Raw genomic sequence first — 23,259 nt, 5'->3', positions numbered from 1 at the left:
AAATAAAAGTAACCAGGAAAAAAAATACCCAAAAGATATCTTGGTGAAGTATTTGCTAAATTATTTCGTGAAGATCTTATGTCAGTCTGGCTCCACAGAACAATATTCCTTTCAAACTATCCCCAGCAAAAAATAAAGGGAAATTACAAAATAAAATCCTTGAAAGCATCCAAAGAAGCAGCTGAACTCGCCGGGAAACCATGATGAAATTTAGAGCTAAGCGTCACAGCTTGCTTTTTTATCTCTTCATTTCCTATTAGCTTCTCAATCCCCTTGGTTATGTCATCCTTCTTGATCATCTGCTGTGATAGATGGTCAAAAATCGGGCACCCCACTTTCAGATGATTCACCACCAATTTTGCATTGTAGTGCTGGTCACCCCTGATAGGCCATGCCAACAATGGTACCCCACGTCCGATAGCTTCCACCGTAGAATTCCATCCACAATGTGATAGAAACCCTGCCGTAGATGGATGACTTAGGATCAACAACTGGGGTGCCCATCCATGGATGATCAGACCTCTTTTACCAACCCTTTGGTCCAAACCATGAGGGAAGTAACTCTCTTCTTCAAAGTGTGAATCACTCGAACCAGGTTGGTTTCCTAAGAACTGCGGTGGTCCAGGTGGCGGACCTGGTCTGCCTGATCCATGTTGGATTACCCAAATGAATGGCCTGTTTGATGCTTCTAATGCATCAGCCAATTGCTCGAATTCTTGCTTGGTGGGAGCAACTTCACTGCCAAAAGACACGTACAGCACTGATCCACGAGGCTTTGAGTCCAACCATTCCATCACTTCATCCTCCGTCACGTTGGACTGTTTGTTGGCTCGGATTTCACGATCGTGCAGCAATGAATCGGACGATTTCCAGAACTGTTGGGGCAGTAGTGGGCCCACACCCCAAACTGGTTTCCCGATTTGGTTCCCTAAATAATCAAGAAATGGACCCTCAAGATCATTGCAACTGTTTAGCATCAATGCAACCGAGTCATTGGCAGCTTCCATCCAGGGTGGCTGTCCACCTGGTTGGGGTGGACCCATTTTCTGTGGTCCGGGCCCTCCTGGAGGCCCAGGGAAAAAGCCATGCCCCTGTGGTGGTGGTCGTGGCGGTCCACGTGGAAAGCCGAAGCCGCCGAGCCCAGGTGGTGGTGGTCCTGGCGGTCCAAGTGAGAAACCGAAGCCGCCATGCCCAGGTGGCGGTGGTCCAGGTGGTGGGCCATGTTTAAGATCGGAATCTGTCAAAGCCATTTCTTCAGGTAAGCCAGGAAGCAAACGGGTCTCTCCAGGCTTGATATCCACTACGCGAGCCTTCCACATGGCGTACTCCAAAGCAGCAGAACATGCACCTGACGTGAAAAACCCTATTGTTGGAATCTTGAATTTCTTGAAAGTATCTCCTGTCCAATCCATCATTATATCAATTACGGCACAAGCAGGTCGGGAGGCATTCTCAAGCAGCTTTTCAATGCCTGGAGCTAAATCTGAGTGGTGGTTATGGGGATGGTTGGGAGGATTGGAACTGGGCTCTGGTGGAGATAGCGGCGAAGAAGGTATTTGGGCAACTTCAATGAGAGGATGCTCCTGGAAGGAGGAAGGTATAGAGGAAAAGAGATTAGAGGAAATGATGAAGGTTGTTTTAAAATTGCGCGAGGCAATGTGCTTGCATAGTTCCATGCATGGGAACAGATGGCCTTGCCCAAAGAATGGAACTACCCATATCTGGCTTTCACTCGACATATCTTTCGCAATTCCCTTGGCTTGGTTGATGCTTGCAATCTATGGCAACTACACGGTTGATTCGCTCAATTTATAGAACTGGAAAAGTAAGGTTGAGATGAATGCTTAGAGAGTAAGGTTTTTACTGGTAGGTGAGGAAAGAGGTTTGACTGTTAGGTATGAAAACTGCAGAAGTCATGGTTCATCATACCCAAGACTAGAACTGAAGATGGATAATCTGGAACATTCTTTGATACGAGATTCGTTTTTGGTTAAAGATGATATAAAAAGCGGAGGCAGAAACTTTCAGGTTAAGCATCGACATAGGAGTTCCCGTATCAATTAATTTCCCCATGGATCAGAGTCAACAAGCTAAGAAAAAGGGTTACGAAAGGTGAGATCAGGTCGGTGCAGCCAAGCCAGCACCAGGACGCGTAATGATTGGACCGCGTTCAAGTTGTTTACTTTGTTAAGGAATTGTATGGTCGGCAAGCCAAAATTTTTTCCCTGTCAGTGGAGGTCTATGCCACTCCTACATCCCCTTTTGTGTGATTTAGAAAGAAGACATGCAATTCTTAATCCATACAGGAAGTATGCAATCATGATGACAATTTTAAGTAATGCCAATAGGTTTTCTTTTAAGCCATTCGATGATAACTTATTCAACTCTAGTATCGATGACCAGCAACAAGAACAAACGCTCATCATATTCATACGCATTATTTTAGTCTGCTTTCTGGCTAATAAAATCCTTAAAGGCATCCAATGCAGCCTCTGAACTAGCCGGAAAACCATGAATCAAATTTTCTCTCAACGCAAACACTCGATTACCCATTTCTTCATCTCCCATCAGCCTCTCGATTCCCTTGATTATATCATCTTTCTTGACCATCTCTGATGAATCATCTGCCACTCTAATTCCCACCTTGAGTTGACTCACCACCAGCTTGGCATTGTAGTGTTGGTCCCCTCTGATGGGCCACGCCAAAATCCGGATCCCACGTCCTATTGCTTCCATAGTTGAGTTCCACCCGTTGACTCGTGGCTCATTATCGGTATTTGTGGTGCCCATCCGCATATTATCAAACCTCGATCGCCCACTTTCGTATCCAATCCGTCAGGTTTGTAACCCGACCTTGACTGTATGACCCAAACGAATGGCCGGATTGAGTCTTCTAATGCTTCGGCTAATTGCGCATACTCATCTATAGTGGGACCCACTTTGCTGCCAATGCCACGAATAGAACTGATCCGCGTGGCTTCTTGTCCAACCATTGGATAACTTCATCTTCGCTTGCCTTCGATTGGCGGTTATGTTCCTTGACGGTAGCACCGTGTCCGTCGCTACTCAGCGAACCGGACGGAGAGTTCCAGTACTTCGCCGGTAAGAGAGGGCCCACGCCAAAAACTGGCATACGGATATGATCAGCCATGTAGTTAAGAAAAGGACGTTCTATATCATCACACGTGTTGAACATCAAAGCTATTGATCCCTCGATTGCAGGGATCCACGACGGCTGGTAGCCCGGTTTCGGAGGACCTCCTCCCGGTGGTTGACCGCCGTGTGGCGATCCAAATGGTTTTCTTTTAAGATCCGAATATGTAAGGCCCATTCCTTCGGGTAACCCGGGGATTAAAAGGGTGTCACCTGGCCTGATATCTCCCGCTTTGGCCATCCAGGTACCCCACTCCATGGCGGCCGCACAAGCGCCGAAGGTGAAGAGCCCAATTATTGGGATGTTGAATTTCCAGAAATGGGCCTTTGTCCAGCCCATTTGGAAATCAATAATGGCGCATTGAGGTCGGGGTAAATTTGGGACTTGGGAGCGGTTTTCCAAGTGGGCCTCGAGGTCCTGCCCAGCTGGCTGCTGGATCCGATCGCATCGGGGTATGATACGGGCGGGGGAGGCGATAGAAGCGGTTTTGTGGGAGAAAGAGAGGGGGATGAAAGAGGAAAGAGAGGAGGGGATGATAAGGGTAGCCTTGTAGCCTGGAGAGGAGAGGTGGTTGCAGAGCTCCATGCAAGGGCGGAGGTGACCCTGGCCAGGTCCTGTTGCAACCAGGATTTCTGCAGCCATGTTTGGATTTTGGTCTCTAACTTTTTAAGGGTTATGGCGTTATAGGGACAGAGTGGTTAGGGTAGAAGAAGAAAGAGAGTCCTGGTTCTGAATGATTGATGTTTATCTAATTGTTAGTAGGGAAGTTAGAGGCTGCTGTTATTTGCCTGCAAAATGAAGTTTTTTAACTGTTTTCTACTTCCATGAAAGAATTTGATTTATCGAGCATTTACCGGGTAGGATGTTTCACTGTCATATCCACATCAGGCTACAACGGATAGATATGTGATGGCATGCTACGGGATTCTCAAGCTGCAGGAAGAATATCCAAGGCAACTTCCTTCAGGGATGGCATTGTTTCCTGCTGGTGCACACAGACATATTTGTTCCCAACCTTTCTAAGAACTCTCCAAGGACCTGGATAGCACCTAACCAAAAAGGAAAAAAAAATGAAGTTTTCAATTTAGTTGTGAAAGTTGAGGAAAATTCAGCAGGAAATTTACGTAGCAAACCTGAAAAGGGTTCCTCCATTGCGTCCCTTAAAGTTATGTATGTAATATATAGTCTCCATCATGGGCAGGAGGGTCTTGGTAAGTGCTGCCAGCTTAGGGTAGAAGAAAGATGGATAATCTTAAGCTCATTTAAGGACAAATTAGAACTTAGCACTTCAGCTGTCTACCACTACAAGATGATAGAATGCAGATGAAAATTCTGTTAGTCTTGGATAGTTTTCAAAACCTCTCAGCTAGAGATCCGATAAAGAGTGTTGGAGAGCTCTAAAGTAATGCACAGAGTGACAATGAATACTGTTGAAATCTAAATGATTCAAATTATTATGTAGATTAAATTGAATTTAAAATTACCAAGAAAAATGTAAGATTCACCACAAGGATACACCCAGATCTGATACGGTCAAGTTCTCCATTGAATATAATCAGTTTTCTGGTGGTATTCACTACAGCTTCCTTGTAAAGCTCTTCCACCACAATCATTTCTGCATAATGAAATAGCAGACATAAGCTTCATGGAGTGTACATATCAACAAGAACACAGGATGTTTGAAACTACCATTGACGTTGAAATACGGGTAGCCAACCAGGAACAATTCATCATCTGGCTTTACCCGGTCTGCCATTTTTACTTTCTCAGAAAAACCAAAATCCTCAAAGAACGATGGCTTTGTTAGGTAGTCCAATTTGAAAGAAGCTCCTTCAAACACTTGTCTTGCAAACTTAACTTCATTTGCCTCAGGGAAAAACTGAATTTACAGCAGAGGTTTATACACACAAATTATGACAGCTTTTCAAAGTCTTAATAAAACCATTGTATAGAAACAGATCACAAGCACTTCAGAACGGTTCCATGGTGCTTGTATTAAGGAAAGCTAGAAGCATAAAGCTGAGAATAGTTGGCGCCTCCATCTTCTCATTATGATCTATCATAATAGTTGGATTAGCTTCAGTATTGAGACTTACTATTCTGGTTTGTCTTGCTTTCTCTGGAGTTACCAAGATGTCACAAAATTCACGAATTAACTGCATACTGTCAGTCATTTCATTTCCTCCTTCACCATCACCTGATGTGTAGGTTCACATGTAATAAGAAGCAATAGATGTCAAAAAGGGATAGGAGGAAGAAAGAGAAGAAAGACAAGGGGGGAAGAGAACCTGGTACAGATTCAAGTCCAGCCGTTGGGAATTCAATCTCCTGTAACAGATATTTGTAGGTCACAAACTATACTGTGATTGAACGAAGTATGTGCTTTTAATTCTTCAATTATTTACCCAGTGCTATCTCACCATCAACTGCTTGCCATCCTTCAAAGCCAATTCAGTTGCCTTTTTTGCCTGATAGTTGATACATATCCAGATAGTAAGGTTTTACCACTGCAATAGTTGCTAAAACTAATGGCACAAATAATCACAATAAAAAGAAAGGACTCTGCAAATCAGTCTTCTTTTACACCTAAACTTCCTCTAACCGTACTGTTCTAAGCCTAAATCATCAATGATGTATTACTGCGCTATAAATTTCATAGTAATGTCAAGAGGAGAGAGATTGCCCTCTTTTGGAGTAGCCCCAGATTGCGATTAGTCTATGCTAGGCATGTGCAAGACGAGACAGGAAATGGAGATAAACTTCCTTAAGGCTTACTTGTTTAAGAAGGTCAATGTAGTCACTGGGGAACGGCACATCAGATTCAACCGAGGTATTGCCCTCCTTGGAAACTGAACGAATAATAAACCTGAGATTGCTTGATCCCCTGATTAATCTAGTAGTCTCAAATTCTGTCCAATGGCTTCTGCTGTGAATCACCTGCACTTTGGTAGTATTAATCATTATGCAGACAAGTGCAGACCAGGACCAAATATCCATCCCTATTTCACCTGATTGTCAGCTATGTTCATCCATCTAGAAAAACAAAACAACTTCCCCAGAACTACTTCAAACATATCAAACACTTGACTAACCACGAAAAAGACTAGCAAACTTTCACTGCACGATCTCGAAAGAGCAGAAATGGAGAATTGGGATCTAATTAAAGTATCAAAAGAGAATGCTAGCATTCATCTTCCGGGCAATTTCATTTTCTGGGCATTGGAGAAAACGATATGCAACACAGACAGAAGGTAAAAGAAACATGATAAAAAAAAGATGAAGCGGTTCTGTCACTGTTACCTTCCGCCGTGGGATTGAAGAAACTGCAATCGCAGGAGCGGATAGCAGCATCTTTGCTTTTGGAACCCAACAACGACGGTTATGTTCAGTTGTTTAACTGAAACTGGAAGGCTGACGCGGTGAGCTCTCTGACGTGGCGCGTTCTGCGCCACCCGGGATTTTTTTTTCTATTTTTGCCATTGTACTCTAGTATTTTTGTCTTCTTTTCATTTTAGTCCTTAGAAGAACTTTTCTTTTTTGATTTTGGAGAAACTTTTTGGACTTAATTTTCTTGTTTAAATAATAATATTTGTAACTATTTTTAAGCAATAAAACGTTTATATTTCATTTTAATACTATAAACTTGAACTAAAATTCATTATATGTACTTTGAGCAAGCACATCAACTAATTACTTAAGAATTAAAATAAAAGTAAAATCATGAAAATATCAAAAACCCATAATTTGAATATAAAATTACATATATAACAATTACAAATAAATAAAAAATTCATAAATTCAAACAGCAAATTTTGTATTTATTTTAGTTTATTTGTTGGGTGGGGGGATAAGACATTGAAATTCTTTCAACCCGGTTCATGAGAAGGCCAAAATCAATATGGCCATAATACACTCATATTAATTATATTACTTATAAATAACGCTTCATGTAGTCCTCAACCGAGGTATACTTCACTTCCGGATACAGCTTAGAAGCTTCCTCTCCTCCATCACCTATTTCAAAATTTGCCAGGCATCCCTCATAACATACGTGATAGTAATGTGTTAGTCCAACTTGCTCTGCATAATTTTGTTCTGCATTTGCCCAAATTGATTAAAATTAAGAAATAAAATAAAATCGTTACTTAAGCATGTATATATATCTAGTACCAATATCAAAAGTGCAGTTTTTGTATTTACATTTTATTCATAATATTATTAAAAGTTTATATAGTGTAATAAAATATACAAAATTAATGTAAAAAATGTACAAAAAATATTACTCAAAATATTTTTAATAATAGATTTGAAAAATGTGTTACCCTAAATTAAATTTGTTGAATTAAAAATACAAATGGAATGAATCTTACCTTTCATAGAAGAGAGAAACTCTTCTTTGGAAATTGAAGACTTAAGCAGCTCTTTCCCTATTAATTTCTCCCATATCTGGACGACTTCTCTTTGAGATAAGATGTTCTTGGGCGGCCTTATGTACACCGTTTTGTTCAGAGTCCGAAGGTCATCAATGGTTTTGATGGTGTACGTTGCTATATCATCTTCGGCCACGTAAATTGCTGTCGAATTCAAGGGGAGAAAGAGAATAAAAAATTAAGAAATTAATATTGACGAAAGTTAGTGTAACGATTCAAGTCCAACTACTGATTCAGTAACTTTTTGGATCTAAATCACGTAATTTTCAAAAATTGACTTGAGTCGTTATAAATGATATCAGAATTTGTATCAGTCCGATGTGAGCTTTTACATTACTCTAATGAGATCTTAATTCTATAAATGTGATATGTGACCTTGATGAGAACGGATTTAAGTGGGCGGGATTATGATACCCAACATTCTATATCTGTTGTGAATGTGATTATTAAGACCTATATAACAATTCAAGTCCACCATTATTAGTAACTTGAGTTTAAATTTTTTATGGCTATATGGTTTAAGTCCAAAAAATTACTGAGCTCCTGCACAAGAAATTAACTTACCCTTTTGATCGCCATCTCCCAACAAGCGGACATGATCCCTGGAAGGAAGGATGTAACCAGGTTGGCAAAGACCGCCGAGGAAGTAACCGGCGAAGCAATTTGCCGAAACATACGTGAAAGGAATGCCCGCTTCTTGGATTGCTCTCCTCACCACCATTTTGTCATCGAATGTTAACCTTCCAGGTTCCATGGCATTCTCCATTCTTGCAGGATCAGTGCCAAATTCAGATGGCAAGAATCTCTGTTGCATTAATTATATCAAATCGGGTTTTCACCTTTCAGCAAGATCGATCAAAAATATGTGTTTGGTAGAGTAGAATTAATGATATTCAGGTGACATCTTTATGGAATTAAGAAAGTTTTTTTATGGTAAGCTACTTGAGATTGACTCAGCTAAACAAAGACACTAACATAACGACAAATGACCAATCAATGTCTTTGCAAAGGTTCAATCAATTATATATAAACAAAAGCAAGATTTCCTCTCAAATGCAGGCAAGCGGAATTAGCTATATGTCTAAGGTAATACCTTAACATTCCCAGCCTCTTTGATGGCATCAACAAGCTTGAGTTGAAGCAGGATTTGGTGGCTACGGATATGAACACCCGATATCGCACAGATAACTACATCTACTAATTTCACCGCATTGAGGAGGCTTTGGTGGTCGCTGAACGAGGCAGGCACAAGACGAGCTCCTTGCTGCTTGAATGATAAGAGCATCTGCACCTTGTCAATGTCAACACCTATCTCCTCCCTGTGGAGCACGTAAGTTTCATGACCTTGAGCTAAACTTGCCTTAACTAGCCTCTTTCCCAAGTACCCAGTTCCCCCAACTACGAGCACTTTGCTTTTCATGGCCATTCTCTCTTACTCTTTCTGATCTCTGTCTCTTCAGATATCTCCTTCTGTGTCTTTCACACACGCGTGTGTGTTTGTATATATAAATATATAGAACGACCCTTTTTTCTCTTTTTCCCTTAGCTTTGGGTTCACAAATGCTAGGCGTTGCTTCAATTCATTAATGCTAGCGTGCGTGGCAGGCAAGAGTTAACCTTGCCTGCAGTCGAATCAACTGTTTTCCACAATTTGTCAAAAATAGACCAAAACTGTTTCTAAATTCCGACCAGGATCCTGCTTGTCTGATCGCTTTTCTTCCACATCAAGATGTATTTCGGAGGGTCTACCTCTACGCACATCAAGATGTAGTAGGGAAAAATTGGTATTTTTGGTTGTTGCGTAGGTTGGTCACTGCTCCTCTGCAGTCTGAATTATTGCTTTAGAAGAATTTAGAAGCCAAACCCTGCTATCAAGGATGAAAATTATTCATGGCAAAAAATTTTGTACTAGTGTTTGTTTGGCTTTATTTATTTATTTTTTTGCTTATCTATATTTTAAAAGTAAAAATTAAGTTAAACATAAATTTTGAAAAACTCTTAAAAAAATAACTTTTTTTTAAAGAATAAAATTTAAAAAAAAAAGAGTTTCAGAAAAAGCTCTTGTGAGGAAGTTTCTCTTCTCTTCTTTTAAAAATATAAGAGAATTTATATTTTTGTTTCAAAAATATCTTCGTATGTTAAAAATAATTATAATATTATCTTCTTAAAAAAAATACCCTTTATAATAAATTTAACTAAAATTATAACTTATAAAAAAGAATTTATAAAAAAAAATTTACCAAACAACTTTAACTTAATTTTAAAAATTATTATTTTTTATAAGAATTTCATAATAACTTTTAAGTTAAAAAAAAATTAGGTCAAACAGGCTCTAATTCAAAAACAAACTAATAAAAACCGTCTAAAAATCGTTACTCACCTTATCAAATTCTTAGCATATTACACAATAAAAGACCAATTCTTTCGAGCTCAGTAAATCTAGAATTAGATAAAACTCAAAAGCAAACTAAATCGTAGGTATCTTATCATAACTCAATTTGACAGATTGTTACTAATAATTAGAACTTTTTATACAGTATTTACGTAAAACGGCCATATTATTATTGTGAAATTAACATTACACCTTTTGTCCCTTGTGTTTTTTTCAAATATTATAGTAGGATTGGTTCCAAAATACTTAAAGGTTAGCACACAAACTCTTCTCTATAGCCCAAATTGGTTAATATCGTGTGACTTTTCTCTATAGAGGTTGGAGGAGAGTCACTCTCCTCTAGATGTTCATTCTTTATTTCGATGGGTTAGGACAGATCGATAGTCCCCATTAGTCACTGTGGAGGTGATCGGGTGAAATTAATCGGCTTTATGACTATCTCTGAACTTTCCAACTACCCGGGGATTTCCTTTTCCTTGAACACTGCTACTATCTGCAACAAGAACCATCAGTTTATTGGCCAGTAGAATAGACAGATTGACAAGGTCTAGCCTCTCTATGCAATCCAAGTCTTTGCAAGAAGATTCAGGGCGGTGCTGGAAGATGAAAGATGGGGGATATTAACCCAATTGGAAGGACATGCACATCCCCCTTTCTGACAGAGTACTAACCCATTAAACAACCATATTGGCCTTACAATCGACAACTTTGCACATCTTCAAACTTTCGAAACCAAACTTTAATATCTGTCACCATTGGTTGAACTTTCCAATCTGAACAAGGCAGGCTTGACTTCTACTTCTTGTGCAAAATTTCAGACTCTGTCCATTATAATCTTCTGGAAATTGGCCTCATGGTCCAATCTGATCCTTTCTTTGTAGAAAAAAGTGCCGAATAGGGAAATTTTATAAGAAGGTTGAAAGAATGACAGTGAGGGAGAAAATCTCCAAATTTGTATTGGATTCAAACCATAGAGGGAGAGATATTTCTCAAGAAATTAAGCAAAAGTAAACCTATTTGATTAAACTGATCGATGATGAAATGAATATAAAAATATTTGTCTCAAGCTAAATTGAATGGTAAACTCAGTTGAAAATCCGCAATCCAAGATCATGCAAAAGTGGAACAGGTGTTTCTACCTATGAAAATTCCTCAAGTTAGAATTCAATGTGGAAAGCATTTAAAATATGAGAAACTTGTAGAAAGCTTGCTTGTAATCCACTGTCCAAGTTAGTCAAAAGTAGCAGGCAACCCAACTAACCGCTTTTCTATTTAATTTAATACCATTTCTAACAAAGCACATTCTCTAGGTTGACTCTGTTACCAGTTAATAAGAGGTTAACGTGTCTCTACCTACAAAACATCAATTACCTATGGCTTACATAATCCAAACTAACACAAAGATCTTAGTTTTATTAAATATGGTAAACCATACAAAAATTCGACAAAAATTAACCATGTTACAATATTAGCAATATCAAAACTATCAAGCAAACTAAATAGTATCGATACATAAGAACCTATATCGGAGAAAATACCTAAATATATAATTAAAAGAAAATATTATTTAAAGCAATTGACTTCTTATACCCATCATGACAATTAGTGTAGGTCATAGTTCCGTCTATGCATATAAAGAAAATTTTCAATATTAGAAGTGTTTATATTGATACCGCAAGTCAATAAGGTAATCCAAGGGAAGAGAAAGAAAGATCTTCATTACTTCTAACAAAGAATAGTAAAAGTGAAGAGGACTTGGTAAATTATATTATGCTAATATAATTTATATAATATGGTAAGACTAGGTGTTAGAAGGTTTAGTCTTTTTCAGAATCCCAAGGATTATCAGGATTTCTTTGTTCTTGACTGCTAGTAATTGGATTTATCTGATCATAATGTTATAATTTGAATATTTGATAATTATATTGTAAATTAATAAAAAATAATAATTAATATAATAAAAAAATAACATTCAAACTGTCCTATCTTAATAAACATATTATTTATATTATGCTATGATGACATTGACATGATAAAAAAAATAAAAGAATTATGATTTAGGTTTTGGCAGATTTGGACTGGAACTTGAAGCATGATTATTGTCAAAACAAAAGTAACAAAAATCAAAGAAATCGACCAATCTGAAGTCACATATATGGCCTGCTAAAGTGACTAAGTCAGGGGATGACTTTTGAAGCAACCCAACTGTTTACCTAATGGTTGCTCTTCCATTGTTTGGTTGACATTCCCGTTTTCACAACTCAAAAGTTTGGATGAGAAAGTAAAGATTCGAGAGTACATGCATATGATAAAGATTTATGATGACGCACATAATATATACAAATCTATATGTTATGCTATAGGTTTCATTCAATCATTTCATTTATTATCTTTGAAATAAAAGAAGGGAATAATTAAGGAAACGGTGGGATTCACAATGTTGAAAATTCCATGGTTGGTCCCTCCAAGGTAAACAGGCTTTGGGTCATTGGTGGCTAATTGTTTTACAAAGTATGTGTTGATTATGATTGCTAAGAAAGTTACAGGAACGATGGAGATTAACTTAAAACCCCCCAAAAGGCCTAAAACTCTAGGGAAGAAAAAAGAGGTGCATGTACTCAGCAAACACCACCTAACGCACCTACCCACTCTTCATGACCATTAACCAGAACCACAACGCAAAGTCTAAAGGACAATTTTTTTTAATTATTTTTTTAAAAAAGAATTATAGTTTTGTTGCAAGAGAGACTTGTGGAAGGCAAAAGAAAAAAAAATTGAGATAAGATTTGAGGTCGGTTGAGGTGATTTATTTTGTTTAAATTGTTTTTAAAATCGTTTGTAATTTGAGTATTTTATCTTTTGTCGAGTTAATTTTTAATAAATTTTGTAAATTATTTCGATTTGTATTCAGAGATGGCTGTTGATTTTTTTTATTTTATCTTTCATTTTATTAACAAAAGTTTAGGGTTAGCCTAACACAAAGAAACAAAAGAAGCATAATAAATTAACATTTAATCCGACACGCGCAAGTAGTGCACCAATTATTAAGAGTAACTTGCACTGCAGAGTTAGGGCATCTCTGCTCCCTTTGTTTTTTTTCTTCCCCTTTTAGTAATTTTGTATCTAAAGAAACAAAACCAAGCTGTGATAGTCTCCCTCCATATACAAAACTTTGGTGTTGTCATATTCTTCAAAGAAAAACAAGGACTCAATGGCCAAGAGTAAGGTTCTTGTGGTGGGGGGAACTGGGTATATCGGCCGGAGGATTGTCAAGGCAAGCTTGGCTCAGGGCCATGAAACCTACGTCCTCCAACGCGCGGAGATCGGGCTCGACATCGACAAGCTGCAGATGTTACTGTCGTTCAAGAAGCAAGGAGCTCACCTTCTGGAGGGCTCGTTCAATGATCACAAAAGCTTGGTGGAGGCTGTTAAGCAAGCCGATGTTGTCATTTGCACCATGTCTGGGGTGCATTTTCGCAGCCACAACATTTCGTTGCAGCTCAAGCTGGTGGAAGCCATTAAAGAAGCTGGGAATGTTAAGGTAATCTCTAATATAATTACATCAAAGAGGAATTAGCTTCTCTCTTCTTTTCTTTTCTTTTGTTCCTTTTTTTTTCGTTGTTTGAAGGAATTATTATGTATGCAAAGCACAAACTTCCTGGGGTATTTGCCTTTTTGGAGAAGGACCAAGCCAAATATCCTTTTTGGAGAAGGATATTGCTACTCTTAGAAATGGGTGGTGAAAAACATGCAAAGTACTTTTTGGCTGATTCCTATACAAATCTTCTTTTTCATTTCTTCTGTTTATTAGTTTATTCAATTATTTTTTTTTATTATCCATTTTCAGCTAGAAAACAAAGTAATTTATTGCACTAACTTTTCCTTTGTCAGACTGGTGGATGATCCACTCAACACAAAGGAAAAAAAAAACAAGAGGCTACAAAATTACATAAAAACAATAAACATGTCTATCTCTAAAATAAATAAAGGAAAAAAAGAATTTTTTTCAAAATATTTCGTCATTTATTCTGAAACATACTACATATTTAAATTATTATTTTTATAATAAAATATTTTTTTTGAACAGTAAATGTTAATGTAAATATTAATGTAAAGACAACACTGCAGCGTTTCTTACCTTCAGAGTTTGGTATGGATCCGGCTCGAATGGGACGTGCACTGGAACCGGGAAGAGTCACATTCGATGAAAAAATGGCTGTGAGAAAGGCAATAGAGGATGCTAACATCCCCTTCACCTATGTAGTTGCCAACTGCTTTGCTGGCTACTTTGTCGGCAACCTTTCACAGCTTGAAAGGCTCACTCCTCCAAAAGATAAAGTATATCTCTATGGGGACGGAAATGTTAAAGGTACAAACGAATTACATACTGTAATTGAGATCGATGTTGAGAGACAATATTTGTTCCTGATTTGTGTTTGGAAAAATGGTGGTTGATGGATGCTGCAGTGGCTTTTATGGACGAAGATGATATTGCAACATACACAATTAATGCAATAGATGACCCCAGAACATTGAACAAAACGTTGTACATAAGGCCTCCAGGGAACATTCTCACCCAAACACAGCTAATCCAGAAATGGGAGGAGCTTTCCGGGAAGAAACTAGAGAAGATTAGCATTTCTGCACAAGATTTCCTAGCCTCCATGAAAGGTACTTATCAGTCTTTCACAAACTCAATAAAATTTTTCTAGCCTATAGTTCGAAAAAGAGATACTACATATCCATTAACTATTTGACAAAGATTTCTTCATGTCTGTGCAGGGTTGGACTTTGCAGGGCAGGTGGGCGTGGGCCATTTCTATCACATTTTTTACGAAGGTTGCTTGACAAACTTCGAAATAGGGGAAGGTGGTGAAGAAGCGTCGAGGCTTTATCCAGAGGTGGAGTACACCCGCATGGATGATTACTTGAAAATCTACACATAACGAAATGCAAACTTCCCAGGATTTTCACCTTAAAGCAAAAATAACGTTATTCCAAGTTATACAATATTACTGTTATGGACTCCGTAACACGATCACCTAAATCCTTTCGGACGTCTACGTACCCTATGTAGGAAGTGGTGACTCTTTCTTCCAACTCCTGTCCTGTTCCCTGGTTGATTACATCAATACATGTGATTGTTGTGCTTTCGGTTTCATCTTCTTTTATCATCTTTAATTACGGCACCAAGTGCGTTTGATCATGTTCTTGCAAACTACCCAAATTATTATGAGATGAGAAAGTTCACGTTTCAAGCAAGCGGATTCAGTTGTTATAAAAGCTAGTCTAATCATGGAAACATTTAGGTACTGATCGTGTCCAAACAAAGCAAAGATTATTGCGTTAATAGATTAGAGCAAAAATACAAAATATCACAAGTATATAATATAAAATAAAATATGAATAAATTTTGTATATTCTCTAAATATTATATTTAATGAAATCATTCGTCAATTTATTAATTTACAATACGATCAATACGAAATGTATAAATATAAGTAAATGCAATAATTTAGAACTCATGATTTTGACAGTGATCGTGGGAATGTGGAATTTGGAAATACAATAGATAAATTGTTTGAGTTGCTTTAAGAAAATGTTAGGGGAAATATACATCAATATCATGCATATCACAATCTGACAGAGGCGTTTTAATTTTTTTTAATGAAAAAATTTGTGGGTGGCAAAGAATAACCTAATCAAATAGACTTGTCTTCAAGTCCTGGCCCAATTTCCAACACGATTGTGATCCAAATCAAATTTTTATATTATGCGCAAGATTGAATTATTGGGTAGGCTGAAAAAGAAACAGTGGAGGACAACAGCCTTGGAAAGCTCAACATTAATTTTTTAATAAACATTATGAGTAAAAGTGGTATATGTTCACCCAAATTCAAATAAAGGATTTGTCCCAAAAATCAATTATTACTAGTATAAATTATTAAAGATTAACAGATTTAATCATTGGGTTTGACTCACTTTAATTATGTAGAAGGATAACATATACAACTAACTATCTCCGAGTGCAATTGCTAATTACCAAAGGATATGTACCTAATTAGTTTGTTTCTAGATTTCTAGCTAACAATATAGAATAAAATTGAATGCAAAGAGATGCAGAATGAAATCATAACTAATGGGATATCTGTTTTTTTTTTTTCTTTTGAATTTCATCTCTTATATGAAAACATGTGTGATTGAAGCTCGTTTCCATTTACAGCAACAAATTCAAAGCTATCTTTGGTGTTTAGGTCAAAATTTATGGACTCTCCTTCAACTTTAAGCTTGACATCTTTGTTTCGCTCTCTTTCTCCCACCGCATAGTTTTGGAAAGCAGAACAGCTGGTGGCCTTCTTAGGAACGTCATTCATCTGTACCACGTTTGGTTTCCTGTCTGCTCCTCCATTCACATTCTCCATGAGACTCGACAGAGCCAAGTTGAAGTTTGTTAATTCTGCTCTTGTTTCTTCTACATTCCCTTCACAGTTGATGTCAAACGAGAGGCTCTTTTGGGCTTTCTCCAGTATTGCCTGCAAGTACCTCCCTTGTGCCTCTACCCTCATCTGCAATTTCTTCTGTACCTGCAGAATTCAACAACAGTTAATTAGAAGCTTGAACAAGCAAATATGATCGATACCGATGTATATTAATGGTGGTAAAGAGAATGAGAAATAATCTGTCCTTGGAAGGGAGATATTAACCTCAAGTTGCTCTTGCAATGTCCTTCGTACTTCCAGATGGGTGTTCAGTGCATCTGCCACTGGGATTTGTCTGTTTCATTGCACATTCAATCATCGCTCAGGATGTTACCATTTGACAGGGAAAAAGGCTATCTGAAAAGAGGGTAATCCTAACTAGATTCTCAATTTTCTAGCTGCTATAAAAGTTCGATGTGACGACTCAATGCTCAAGAAAAATTCTGGTTACAAAACAGAAATGACAAATAGAGCTGAGATATTTGAACGTACCGTTGGTCATTGTCAGCACTTGGTGAATTGGTGATAGTCCCTGGAGAATGATTGCTAAACTGTACGTACGAACTCCCTAGAAAGAGGTATCGTAGCCAATAACCATAAGAAGTAATAGTTGATTGTGGAAAAATAACAGTGCATTAGTGGGATTTTAGTCAAAATGAATAGTCTGTCAAACTCACCACCATTGTCTTTGTTTTGGTCTACTGCATTTTGCTTCCGGGTCTGCTGTCCTAGCCTGTATTTCTACCAAACCAAAAAAAAATCAAGCAAAATTACACACTTAATGTTTCAGAAATAATTGAAAAGCAAAAGATAACAATGGAAGCGTAAATGCCCATGTCTTATATACCTGTAAATGGCTCTTCAAATGGTACAATGTCAAGCCCTTCAGACCCATCAGCCTCAGGACAGACTTTGGAGTTGCTTCTGCAAGCAGAATTTTCCCAGTATGTTAGACTAGCTGAAATACTGGTTTGTTTCTTTTTTGAATCATAATTATGAAAACGGAAAAGATGGGATGCAATTAGAATTTCACAAACTCCATTGATTCAGAGAATTCTTTCTGATAACAGTTATTTGCAGCAAATTAGCCTTCGGAGTTTGTTCTCAAAAACCAATGAGAGACCATAAAAAGAACTTGATAAGTAGTAGTACTTGCTAATGTTTCTTGGGAGTAAGAAGAATTCAAGCAAGATTAACACCTTCATCCAACCATTTCTAGCTCAGATTTAGCTACAATTTACAAGATTATACTTAAAAGAAACAGAACAAATTTCTTACGGTGGTTAATTCATGATTGTATCATCAAGATTCAAGATTTAAAAACAGAGATATCTGATCTTAGTACTCTGTTTTTTGCAGAAAATTTTAAAAGATGGAAAAATGAAACACAGTGTAAGGAGGTAGAAGAAGACTAACTGTCAGGGCCACCAAGTTTAGTTACGGCGTCAACGAATCGGTCGTGAAGATCAGCCGTCCATCTCAGCCGAGGCTTCGGGTCTCTCGTCATCACCACCCCATTCTCGTACCCGAAGTTCTCTCCCCCCACTGCTCCTCCTCCTCCTCCTCCTCCATAGCTTAATCTCTCCATCGCATCAGACCAAAGTAACCAAACCACCTCAATTCTCTCTCTTTGAACTGAAATTCTTCAAGCTGGTTTTTGAGTGGAATCAAAGCGAGTTGAATTCCCGATTCCTCCCTTAAATCCAAAGCCGAAAATGGCCAACGGAATCGGATTGAGAACAAGAATGTAACTGAAATCAACCTTTTTTGCTGTTTCAACTTGTTATATATCAGCAGAGATATTTATTTATTTATTTAATGAGTAACAGAAGGAGAATTTTTATATTTAAACGAAGAACATGCAGAGGAAAGCTCGGCGACGAATCTTAAGCAAACAAACATGATTGAAAATCAAACAAAACACACAAACGCAACAGAGCAATTGCGCTCTTGTTCTCCCGTGTACACCTGCGTCAGGAGTTCGACCGTTTAGATTTTTTCAGGTTTGATGATCCAACGGTGCTGGAGGGGAGATGTCGCTTAGTGGAACAAAGGCGATCGTGGCGGTGCCACGTAAGCGCCAGCGTGGAATATTCGCCGGCGAACAAGAGGAATAAAATATTCCAAGAGTCACGTGGGGGGCCCACGAGGGGAGGACGTAAGGGTCATTTTCCAGGTCGAAATCGGTGGGTCATCCACATGAACGGTCCGACAAGAATGGACACGTGTCGCGATGTCCGTCAAGTGTCTGTAGAATATTCGCTTCGGGCCGAACAGGAACAAGAACAGACAGGAGGGTGCAAGCAAAGCCCCCGTGAAAAAAGCTGTCCAATGAATCTAATCCCCTTTTTGGTCCTTCCCATTTTTCCACAATCTATTCTTATTCTTGGATTTGCTTATTCTTTCCGAAGAATCAGAATCCAGAACCAAGAAAAAGAAAAAAAAAAAAAAACAAAACTAACCATTGGCATTTTCCTGGCAGATTCTACACTTTGGAACGAAAGAAAATGGAGAGTTGTTGGTAAGTTTAGATGAGTTGAAGATCAACACCGTCAGGCTCAAACTCGGCTCGATTGTATTTTTGAGCCTTGATTATGACCTTTGGTGGCAGTGGAAAGTCTATGACAGCCATAGGTCCATCTTTTTGTAAGAATGGAAACGGTTCTGATGAACATGAAGTTGAATAATGATACATTTACAGCGGAAAAACATACAGATTCAATAATGATACAAAGGCAACTGGATTCATCTTCCCAATTGTTAAGGAAAGTAATCAAATTAAGCACATTACAGCAGTTTGGTGTTCAGACTTCAGGGTTTAATGGGTATGCAAGGGATTCCTAAAGGATTTCAAGGTATATTTAGCTAAGCAGCAGTGCCTATACTACCTAGCAGCAGAGGAGAGAGATAGCCGCTGACCATTGAGTTCGGAAACGTGAGCAAACGGTGCCATGCTTATGCCCCAGGTGGGTGATGGGGCATATGATAGGTACAGAAGATGAACCCGCCTACCCAAGGATATGTCATGGCAATACAAGCACCAACAAGGGTTTATAACCATTTTAACTTTCAATCAAACTAGACAGCCTTTGAAACCTTTTCTAAGGGCAGTCTCATCCAAATTTCTTCCTATGAATACGAGCTTGTTGGTCCTCTTCTCATCAGGTTCCCACATTTTTCCTGGGCAGCCATCCAACGTCGAATGCACTCCCTGCCATGGTAGCCACAATTTTGAGATAAGAAACAAACTGTAATGTTGACAGATGCAAATTGGAAACACAAGGTGAAGAAATGGGAACCTGAAAAACATATCGCTGATCAAAACCATTGACAGACAGGACTCCCTTCATTCTATATAGGTCCTCTCCTTTCTCTTCAATCAATCTTTGAAGCCAATCATCAACCTGATTCATCCACGACCAAGAACAAAGACTAATGAGAGGTCATACAATTAAGGCAACATTACAAGTTACAACAACAAACTTAATCAACAGATGCAGGGCTATTTTCTGGAATGGTTATATTTGTTTGTGTGTTCTCAAAATTTCAACTTTTCAGCCATAAAATCTTCAAGCATAGATCACTCAATGATCATGATGATTGATTCATCCATGCCAAAAGAAAAAAAATCCATACACTTAGCCCAATCAGGCCCTAAAATTACAATTTCTCTGGCTCTACACAGCCATTATCAGGGACATGCAATCCTCCTTCCTAATCCTATTTGACTTACAAATTGGGACCTTGTATAAAATTCCAATCCTTCAAGGTGGGAAAGCCAGCTTCACAGTGACCTTGGTCATTTTGAGAAATTTTAACCTCGTATGAAATCCTGAAGAAAATATATGAGCTTCTTATGAAATATTTCTTACCTCATCTAGATCAAGGGTTCCCTCAGAAACAAAGCTAACACTAGAGACAGCAGAATCATGCAAATGATTATGATGATGCTCCTTGTGCTGCCCTGTAATGTAGAAAGAAAATAAGATAAAATAGATTAAAATAAAGACAAGAATGAATATCAAGCTAACCTAGGTACAACTCTGTGAGAGAAGAACCACTAATTTGACAGCAAGACGCAAAGGTAGAAGGGGGTGGGGGGGAAGAACGTTGAATTTATGAAAGATGCAATCACCAAAGATCATCAATATTCCTGTCCATTTTTCTTAGTTTATCTTTTATTACAAACAAAGGAGATTAAAAATACAAGAACGAACATAGGAAAGAAATACAAAAAGATAACATACTACCATGCACGTCATGTTCATGGTTGCCACAGTGAGAATTATTTGCATGAACTTCAGAATCAATTCTGCAAAATACAGGACTTTGAACTTTTAGCAAAGACGTCAGCTACAGAAGAGGAGCGAACAGCTAGTGAAAATACATTTGCATGACCCAGGAAAGGGTAATTGAAAAAAATATACATACTGATAAGAAAGAAAAAGAAATTGTTTAAAATGGTCAACTAGTGAAGGAAGTAACAAGTGACCTTTCTAGATCATATCCTCCAACTCCTAAAACAAAGTCCATGTCTACAGCTCCAAATTTCGCTCTCTTGATTTGTGCCATGCTATTAATGTGCTGGAAAGCACCAAAATCAGAAGTTGTTACTTTAATGCTACTTACATGGATAAAATTGACATTAAACTTTGATTTTTGGCATGGTGCTAATGAAATAGAAAACTCTGCAGAGAAAACTAGAGCATAGTGCTAATCCTTTCCTTAATATTCCATTTCTCTTCTTCATTAAATTTACAAACCAAACATAGAATTCATGTGTAATGCAAATGTGAACCTTGATTTTATCAGTCAGTGTCTCCAAGTCACCCTCAGTCACCAAATCTATCTGCAATTAAAATCAAAACAAGTAAACAACATTACAAACAGAAGAGCAACAAGTATATTGAATGTTCCATCCATTACACTTCAATATGACCATAATAGAAGAAGATCAAGATGCACAGAGAAGGCCATGTAAAATTAAAATGAGAAATCAATGTTCACCTTGTTCAAAATTATACGGTCAGCATAAGCAACCTGTTCAACTGCCTCATTCACAACAAATCTTGGTTTAGCTTCATTGAGATGCTTCATGGCATGCTTTGAGTCAACTAAGGTGACAACTCCATCCAGTTTCACATATCGTGAAACCAGTTCATCAGCACAAAAGGTTTCTATAACAGGACCTGGCTTAGCAAGACCTGCAATAAGAGTTTCATGAGTAAATAAAGCAGTGAAGCTTTGAGCAACTTATTGGATGCATTTAAAAGGTAACTCCAATGTCTAGCCTTAAACAGACATCATTATCTAAAATAGTAACTGACATTACACGTCATAAACTAAACCTGAGTAAAAACCTTGTATTATCAATGTACCATGACATACCTGTGGTTTCTATAACAATATGATCAAATTTGTCCTTTTTTTTCTTAACCAGCTCCAAGAGCATTTTAACAAGATCTCCACGCACGGTACAGCATAGGCAACCATTATTGACCATGACAATGTCTTCTTCAGATGCAGATGAATGACTAGCAACCAATGATCCATCAATATCCACCTCACCAAACTACATTGCAATTAATACAATTAGCAAATTTAGTAACAATGAACTTTTTTAACAAGGCGTATAAAATAACAAAGAAATATCCCTCAACAAAAATAAATTCTACTATTTTTTTGGCCAAAAAAAGAAAGTAACTTTTATTGCAAATCAATCACTATAAGAATACCATCAATTACACAACCAGTATTATCTCGACCTACAAATCCAATTCCAGCTTCCCTACTTTCTTGATCAAAGGCTCCATAACAGGAGGGGCTTTCCAATTCTCTTCATTCAAAATTGTCTGCCTACTGTCATCTGTTGAACTGTTAGGAGAAACTGCCATGATGTTTAAAAATTCTGTAACTGCAGCGTCTTCTCTTGCAATAATGCTGATAGGGTTAGGGGAGGAAAGTTCAAACACAGCTTCACCTCTAGCCTTCCAACAGATAAAACAAATTGCACCACCCCCTCCAAAAAAAAAAACTAAATAATCTAATAATCAATGTAAGTACCTCGTTCTCAATAACAGCAATACGTTTGCCATGTTGAGCTGTTAAAATATGATTTAAGAGAGTAGTCTGCATTAAAAAAATCAAAATAATTAAAAAAAAACATAAAAGACCATAAAAATTGGGGACGAAGCTAAGGTAAGCAAAGCAAATCATTTATCAGACTAATAAAAAGGAAATGAGACCTTTCCAGAGCCGAGAAAACCAGTGATGACGGTAGCCGGGACACGGGTATCGGAGGCAAAAGCGGGAGGTTCAGAGGAAAAGCCCCTTGAGTTTCTGGGAAGAGGTGCCAAAGAGTGAAGGGTGGCGGTGGTGAGGAAGTGAGAGTGCTTGAGACATGGTCGAAGAAGTTGAGTGAGGTTTTTGGAAGAACTTCTTGAAATCAAGAATCGAGCTGCCATTGTTCTTCGTTCGTGCCTGGAAAGCTCTGGATAAAAACGGGGGAACAATCAAATGCTTAAACCCTTGGGCAAGGGTTTTGACCTTTGAGTGGAAGGCCTTTATATGTCCCGATTTTTCAAGGAAAGTAATTACCACGTAAAGAACGAAATTTTATAAACTGTTTTTTTTTTTTTTTTGTCCTCTTAAATGTCTGTTGTTTTTTTACTTTCAAGAAAATTAAAACAAAAATTCTAATTTTTACCTATTTTATATTGAAGTTTAAATTTTTTTTCTAAAATGAATGTTCAATATTTTTTAACATAAAAAAATAAAAATAGAAAATAAATTTACGATATAAAA

The 23,259-nt window shown here is 37.8% G+C and overlaps 6 protein-coding genes and 1 pseudogene across 7 annotated transcripts; 1 reads left to right on the top strand and 6 right to left on the bottom strand.

Moving 5' to 3' along the window:
- Positions 1-38: 38 nt before the first annotated feature.
- LOC18606870 (putative UDP-glucosyl transferase 73B6) lies at positions 39-1,739 on the bottom strand. The gene has a single exon (XM_007040726.3). It carries the CDS (start codon positions 1,737-1,739, stop codon positions 144-146), a length of 1,596 nt encoding a protein of 531 aa, XP_007040788.2. The 3' UTR covers positions 39-143.
- Positions 1,740-2,349: 610 nt separating this feature from the next.
- Positions 2,350-3,798, bottom strand: LOC18606869 (UDP-glycosyltransferase 73C3-like; annotated as a pseudogene).
- A 265-nt stretch (positions 3,799-4,063) lies between these two features.
- LOC18606868 (LOW PSII ACCUMULATION protein (DUF1995)) lies at positions 4,064-6,589 on the bottom strand. The gene is made up of 9 exons (XM_018117369.2): positions 6,455-6,589; positions 5,930-6,091; positions 5,575-5,622; positions 5,443-5,482; positions 5,251-5,351; positions 4,844-5,033; positions 4,671-4,769; positions 4,288-4,405; positions 4,064-4,203 (listed from the first exon to the last, which is right to left on the bottom strand). Exons 1-9 carry the CDS (start codon positions 6,503-6,505, stop codon positions 4,083-4,085), a joined length of 930 nt encoding a protein of 309 aa, XP_017972858.1. The 5' UTR covers positions 6,506-6,589; the 3' UTR covers positions 4,064-4,082.
- A 286-nt stretch (positions 6,590-6,875) lies between these two features.
- Positions 6,876-9,119, bottom strand: LOC18606867 (bifunctional pinoresinol-lariciresinol reductase-like). Its single transcript, XM_007040722.3, has 4 exons — positions 8,678-9,119; positions 8,149-8,389; positions 7,525-7,728; positions 6,876-7,249 (listed from the first exon to the last, which is right to left on the bottom strand). The coding sequence occupies exons 1-4, from the start codon at positions 9,008-9,010 to the stop codon at positions 7,086-7,088; spliced, it is 942 nt and encodes a 313-aa protein (XP_007040784.3). The 5' UTR covers positions 9,011-9,119; the 3' UTR covers positions 6,876-7,085.
- Positions 9,120-13,057: 3,938 nt separating this feature from the next.
- On the top strand, positions 13,058-15,137 carry LOC18606866 (isoflavone reductase homolog). The gene is made up of 4 exons (XM_007040720.3): positions 13,058-13,517; positions 14,105-14,345; positions 14,444-14,647; positions 14,759-15,137. Exons 1-4 carry the CDS (start codon positions 13,188-13,190, stop codon positions 14,920-14,922), a joined length of 939 nt encoding a protein of 312 aa, XP_007040782.3. The 5' UTR covers positions 13,058-13,187; the 3' UTR covers positions 14,923-15,137.
- Positions 15,138-16,101: 964 nt separating this feature from the next.
- LOC18606865 (Homeodomain-like superfamily protein) lies at positions 16,102-18,449 on the bottom strand. Its single transcript, XM_007040719.3, has 6 exons — positions 17,872-18,449; positions 17,303-17,379; positions 17,133-17,196; positions 16,948-17,023; positions 16,681-16,750; positions 16,102-16,560 (listed from the first exon to the last, which is right to left on the bottom strand). Exons 1-6 carry the CDS (start codon positions 18,041-18,043, stop codon positions 16,150-16,152), a joined length of 870 nt encoding a protein of 289 aa, XP_007040781.3. The 5' UTR covers positions 18,044-18,449; the 3' UTR covers positions 16,102-16,149.
- A 731-nt stretch (positions 18,450-19,180) lies between these two features.
- Positions 19,181-23,032, bottom strand: LOC18606864 (uncharacterized). 2 transcript variants are annotated; one of them, XM_088804275.1, is made up of 10 exons: positions 22,701-23,032; positions 22,519-22,584; positions 21,844-22,027; positions 21,463-21,659; positions 21,254-21,304; positions 20,948-21,039; positions 20,703-20,767; positions 20,328-20,419; positions 19,755-19,859; positions 19,181-19,666 (listed from the first exon to the last, which is right to left on the bottom strand). In XM_088804275.1, the coding sequence occupies exons 1-10, from the start codon at positions 22,917-22,919 to the stop codon at positions 19,529-19,531; spliced, it is 1,209 nt and encodes a 402-aa protein (XP_088660401.1). In that variant the 5' UTR covers positions 22,920-23,032; the 3' UTR covers positions 19,181-19,528. The 2 variants fall into 2 exon arrangements, with proteins under 2 accessions (XP_088660401.1, XP_007040780.1); XM_007040718.3 differs by having other exon boundaries at positions 20,706-20,767; positions 22,701-23,028.
- Between the last annotated feature and the right edge of the window lie 227 nt (positions 23,033-23,259).

The sequence above is a fragment of the Theobroma cacao genome, chromosome 3 (assembly GCF_053813885.1).
Source record: "Theobroma cacao isolate CCN51 chromosome 3, ASM5381388v1, whole genome shotgun sequence".
NCBI classification, from domain to species: domain Eukaryota; kingdom Viridiplantae; phylum Streptophyta; class Magnoliopsida; order Malvales; family Malvaceae; genus Theobroma; species Theobroma cacao.
Note: the sequence above shows the minus strand (reverse complement) of the source record. Positions and strands in the feature narration are given on the sequence as shown.